Raw genomic sequence first — 6,273 nt, 5'->3', positions numbered from 1 at the left:
TTGTGGATACCACACAGCACCAGCAACAGCATAGACTGCTTTTCTTTCCATGTCTCAGCTGTATCTCCTTTCCATGTCATACCCCAGCCATGCACAATCTGGGACTCTCATGTGGCTCTCCAGAGATCCTGATGAAAAATGCTGTATATTGAGGGCTGGAAACGATCATTTTTCTTCACCCCCATCTCCCCACCTCTCAGAACACCAGAACTGCTTTACAAATTTCCCTGATTAAAAACAAAAATCACCTGGGGAGAGGGGAATTACTGTTTTTTAATTAGGTTCCTGGACCCTCTGCCCTGGAAATTCTGATACTGTGGGCATGGAGTCAGACCTTAGGGATAGTGTTTTCAGTAACTGCTTCAGATGAATCTATCAGGGAAATTTGGGAATGTTCCTCAGGCCTAAACACAAACCTGTCTCTTGAAAACTAATACCAGACCAAACCCCTGCTTTCTGCCCTAAATCAGATTAGAGTGGGTCTTAAAGGCAATCACAGTCAGAGTCTTATACTCTGGTCCCAAACCAACTTTGAACTCACATGCACTAGAAGATCTGGGGTCAGTGTGAAACGTTCTGGGCAGGTCCACTGTATTGAAGAAGAAGTTAAGAGCAATGCCCTGATCCACAGCTTCAGTTCTGGAAAAGCGGAGCTATTGTCATACACAGAGATTAATGGGACCTCTAGGAAGTGTGTATAAGGAGAATCAGAGCACAGAGAGGCTGAAGTTCAGAATCACAAGTACTTAATTTTCTATTTGCTACTGTCATCATGACTCCAGTGCCTTTTCCTTGTAAGTCCTTTCTCTCTTCTGAGCTGTGACTAAATGGTGTTTCTCCTTTTCCCCTTCATAGACCCTGGACTTGGCATGCAGAAGCCTCAGCTCATGGTTCCTGTCATGGCCACTCCAAATGGAACTCTGGTCCACCCAGCATATTTCCTGCTGGTGGGCATTCCTGGCCTGGGGCCTAACATACACTTTTGGCTGGCTTTTCCGCTGTGTTTTATGTATGCCTTGGCCACCCTGGGGAACCTGGCCATTGTCCTTATCATCCGTGTAGAAAGGCGCCTGCATGAGCCCATGTACCTCTTCTTGGCCATGCTTTCTACCATTGACCTAGTTCTGTCTTCTGTCACTATGCCCAAGATGGCCAGCCTCTTCCTGACTGGCATCCAGGAGATAGGATTCAATGTTTGTCTGGCTCAGATGTTCCTTATCCATGCTCTGTCAGCCATGGAGTCAGCAGTCCTGCTGGCCATGGCTTTTGACCGCTTTGTGGCCATCTGCCATCCACTGCGGCATGCTTCTGTGCTCACAGGGCCTACTGTGGCCAAGATTGGACTAGCTGCCCTTACCAGGGGATTTGTTTTCTTCTTCCCACTGCCCTTCATCCTGAAGCGGTTGTCATATTGCCAAACACATACTGTCACACACTCCTTCTGTTTGCACCAAGATATTATGAAGTTGTCCTGTACTGATACCATGGTTAATGTAGTATATGGACTCTTCATTATCCTCTCAGTGATGGGTGTGGACTCCCTCTTTATTGGCCTCTCCTACATCCTCATACTGAAGACTGTATTGGATCTGTCTTCTCGGGGGGCAGCACTCAAGGCTTTTAACACATGCGTCTCCCATCTCTGTGCTGTCCTGGTCTTCTATGTGCCCCTCATTGGGCTCTCAGTGGTGCACAGGCTGGGGGGTCCTACCTCCATGCTCCATGTGGTTATGGCTAATATCTATCTTCTGCTACCACCTGTGGTCAATCCTGTTGTCTATGGAGCCAAGACCAAGGAGATCCGTTCACGGGTCCTCCATATCTTCTCACAGGGTGGTAGGTGAACAGAATAATGTCCCCAATGCCTTCAGTCCCTGCCAGAGCTGAGAGGATTAGGATCTTGTTCAATGTCTTAGTGATTGGAGCATCCAACCCACTGGACTGTTTCCAGATATCTAAATAGATCTTGGATTCCTCTTTCCAGGAATGTGTTAATACAGAAGTATGGTTCTGAGAAGGTTTTGGCCAGGCCAAAGAAGCAGGCCCAAGCAAAAATTTCTCATCAGAAGACTCCTACATTGGCAGGAATGGGTCAGTACTGTCATTAGCAGGGGAGGGGGAGTAGCCTGGGCAAGTGTGGCCTTCCTGCTAATATGGTGGTAGAGCCAGAGAAGCAGCAGCTGGCACTGTCCATCAGCTGCGCTCCCAGCAGCAGGCTCTTGTGAAGGAGATGAACATCACACCTCCATGGCTGCTACAGCATCCGACCTTAGACATTTCAACCACTTAAGACCTGTGGAATGGGGACTTAGGTATTTTCAGGTATTTTCTGCCTTCAGCCCCTGGGTGTATTTAGTTTAATCTTTAATAGTTTACTGATGTATAATTGACATACAACAAAGGGCACACAATTGAAGTGTAGAGTTTGGTAAGTTTTGACATGTACATAACCATAAAATCATATCACAATCAAGATATGAACATATTCATCACCCCTAAAAGTTTCCTTATACCCTTTTACAATCTCTCACTTCTCTCTCTCCTGGTCACCCCCCCCCCCCCCCCGCTCCAGTCCCCAGACAACCACTGAAATGCTTTTTGCTACATGAGTTTGCATTTTCTAGAATTTCAAATAAATATAATCATACAATATGTACTCCTTTTCTTGTCTGGCTTATTTTACTCAGCACAATTATTTTGAGATTCATCCATGCTGTAGCATATATAAGTAATTTAATTCTTTTTATTGCTAGATAGCATTCTATTTGTAATTATATCACAATTTGTCTATCCGTCTGTTAATGGACATTTAGGAGGTTTCCGATTTGACTGTTACAAATAAAGCTGCTATGAACATGTAAGTCTTTGTTGGACGTGTGTGTGTGTGTGTGTGTGTGTGTGTGTGTGTGTTCCTGCTGTGTAAATACTTATGAATGACATGACTGGATCATACTGGAGGTATGTGTTTAACTTTTTAACTGCCAAACTGTTTTTCACAGTGGTTGTACCATTTTCCAAAGTGGTTGTACTATTTTACATTTCCACTGATAGTATATGAGAGTTACAATTTTTTGGCATCTTAGCCTACATTTGGTTGTAGTCTATATTTTTAATTTTAGCCATTTTAATAGGTCTATAGTAGTATCTCATTGTACTTTCAAAATGTACCAAAGTCACATCTGTTCATGTGCTTATTTGCCTGTAAGTCTTTGCCACTTTTCTATTGTTTTTTGTTATTATTGAGTTTGAATTAAAAAAATATGTTGCATATAACCACTTTATCAGATATATACTTTACATTTCCCACCAGTCTGTGACTTGTCTTTTGCTCCTCTTAATGGTCTTAAAAAAATAAAACATTCTTAATTGATAAAGTCCAGTTTATCAAGTTGTTATTTCATAGCACATGCTGTGTAAGAACTCATCACCACAATCACACACACATAAAAAATCCATGTTTTTTTTCTTCCCCTAGAAGCATTATAGTTTTGGGTTTTACATTTAGCTCTGTGATCTATTTTGTGTTAGTTTTTGTATCTAGCACAAGGTATGGATCAAAGTTAATTTATTTTCATATAGGTATCTAGTTATTTTAATGCTACTGGACTATCCATGGTCAACTATATTGCTTTTGTGTCTTTGTAGAAAATCAGTTATCTATATATGTGTGGGTTTCATTCTAGATTCTTCCTTCAATTTACTGACCTACTTTTCTGTTTTTATGTCAATAACATTGTTTTGACTACTGTAGCTTTTTGAGAAGTCTTGAAATCAGTATTGTCAATCCTTTCACTTTGTTATTCATTTTCAAGGGTGGTCTCAATGTTTGTACTTTCATAGGAATTTTAGTAGAAGTTTTAAAATTTATACAAAATAGTCTTTTGGAATTTTGATTTGAATTGTGCTGAATTGATATAGGTTAGTTTAGAAAGAATTGACATCGTTATGTTTTTCAACTCACAAACAAGGTATATCTCTTCATTTTAGGCTTTCCCTCAATTTCCTTCAGAAATGTTTTTTAGTTTCATTGTACAGGTTTTTCATGTCTTTTAGTAGACTTACCTGAATTTCATATTTTGATGATATTATAAATGGTATTATGTATTTGAGAAAGAGACGGGGGTGGGGAGAGAGAGAACACAAATGGGGTGGGGGCAGAGGGAGATGGAGAAGCAGGCTCCCCACTGACCAGGGCTCCATTCCGGGATCCTGGGATCATGACCTGAGCTGAAGGCAGACACTTAACCTACTGAACCCCCCATATGCCCCTGATTTCAATTTTTAAAAATATCTTTCATGTCTCTACTTAACTTTTTAATCTATCTAGTGCTGTTATGATTATCATCTTAATATCTATCTTATAGCTCTAATAATCTGTTTTAGTTCTGGATTAATCTTAATTATTCTTTTCATTATGGGTAATTCTTTCTTGCTTCTTTGCATATTTGGCAATTTGATCAACTATGAGACCTTACAGATTTTATTTTGGTGCTGCATAGTTTTGCATCCCTCTAGATATTCTTCTGCTTTGTTCAGGGAATCAGTCAAGTTACCTCTACATAGTTAGGTCATTTGGGTCTTGCTTTTAAGATTTGTTAGGTGGAACCAGAGCCATGCTCACTCTAAGGTTAATTATTCTCCGCTACTGAGACAAGATCCTTCTGCATTCTCTAAAGCCATGTGAATCTTGAAGTTTTCCAATCTGGCTAGTGGAAACAGTCACTGTCCTTGGCCCTGTGTGAGCACTGGATAGTGTTACCTTTCATCTTTTCAGGTGGCCCTTTCCCCAGCTTTAGGTAGCTTGTTCACATGCATGTGTTGATTGGTACCTCAGCTGAAGGAGGGCCCTCTACATCTCTGGAGTTCTCTCTCTCTGTAGATCTCTCATCTTTGATACTCTCTTCAAATCTAGCTGGCTTGATCTTCCTGAACTCTTCATCTTCATGTCCTTAACTTAGGGTGTCTTCTGGACTCTACCTGGACTCTCCTTCCCTGTACTGTAACATGGAACCTTTCTTAGGACAGTAAGCTGGGAATCCACAAACAAAACTATTTCTTTCCCTTATCTCAGGGCTCACTCTACTTTCTTGCCTGATGCCCACTGTCTTGCATACCATTGTTTATGTATATTGTCTGTTTCTTGGTTCTTTCAGGGGAATTTTACTTCTTGCTACTCCATTTTAGCTGTTTGGAAGGATTAGGGAAACAACAGAGATAGCTCAAGGATGATGGCAGTGAGTGTCAGGCTATAGGTTCTACAGGTACCTAGAGCTCCTGTCATCACTAGTTTTGACATGGTTTGAGATGGAATGGCCTTATCTGACATGGTCTATTTTTGCATAGTTTGAGTTAGTGTGCTCTGGGTTGTAAATACAAAACTTAAGAGTTGTAAAACTGATAAGTATACAACAAGGAAAGCCAACTAAAATTCACTTGCTTTATTTATAGACTTTTAAAAAGCTTACTCAAATACGTAAGGTATTTAGTTTTATATTAAAATTGTTCTCTAGTTCTCTAAAATATTCTCTCACTATTTTTGCTCTTAAGAGAGAAACCAGATGGCATTGGTCTTATATGGTTAGTGTTGGAGGCAGGGGAGGGTTAAGGAAACCACATCCTCCTTCCTCAGCCAGAAGTTCAGAAACCCAAGGCCAGGGAGTAGAAGATAGCATGGTCCCCAGGGATCCATGTTATGAGTTAGCTAGACACAGGGCCCAGGGCCTGGGAGACAAAGATAATGTAGCCCTAGAGCTTTGAGGAAAAGCAGATGGGTCCATTGGGATCCAAACTCAGCAAGGACCCAAGCAGAGGACACCAACGGGAAGAAGGCAGAGGACAGAGAAAGTTCCAGGAAGAAGAGGGGCTGGCACTTAATTATGGGGCCTCACTGAAAGGTTATTCTGTTTTTCCTCTGGTTGATTTTAATGAGCCTGGGAAGAAACTTGGAAAAAAGCCCCTCACAAAGTTCATGGTAACACAAATGAATTTCTTCTAGCCTTTCCTTACTCATCCCCCTGTCTAACTTTACACTGGGAACTGGCCAATATCTAGCTTGGCACAGGGCCCATCTTGGGAGGACTCCAGAGACCCTCTCTACCCACTGCCCCCCCTTCCCCATACCCAGTGTATACTTTCCCAGGACACAGAAGCCAAGAAGAACACCAGATCCACAGTTGGCTATTGAGGAGTACCTGCTAATAGACCCTCTGGGCAGCACCTCCACTCCCCCAGAAGGGAGAAGAAGAAGGAGGGAGGAGGTAAGACAGAGAATAA

At 41.8% G+C, this 6,273-nt stretch overlaps 1 protein-coding gene across 1 annotated transcript; it reads left to right on the top strand.

Annotated features, from left to right (window-relative positions):
* The first annotated feature begins 869 nt into the window (after window positions 1-869).
* On the top strand, window positions 870-1,882 carry LOC112928594 (olfactory receptor 51D1). The gene has a single exon (XM_026010403.2). The coding sequence runs from the start codon at window positions 870-872 to the stop codon at window positions 1,842-1,844; it is 975 nt and encodes a 324-aa protein (XP_025866188.1). The 3' UTR covers window positions 1,845-1,882.
* The last annotated feature ends 4,391 nt before the right edge of the window (window positions 1,883-6,273 follow it).

The sequence above is a fragment of the Vulpes vulpes genome, chromosome 11 (genome assembly GCF_048418805.1).
Source record: "Vulpes vulpes isolate BD-2025 chromosome 11, VulVul3, whole genome shotgun sequence".
In the NCBI taxonomy this organism is placed as follows: Eukaryota; Metazoa; Chordata; class Mammalia; order Carnivora; family Canidae; genus Vulpes; species Vulpes vulpes.
The sequence above is the reverse complement of the archived record's forward strand: the minus strand, read 5'-3'. Positions and strand labels throughout refer to the sequence as shown.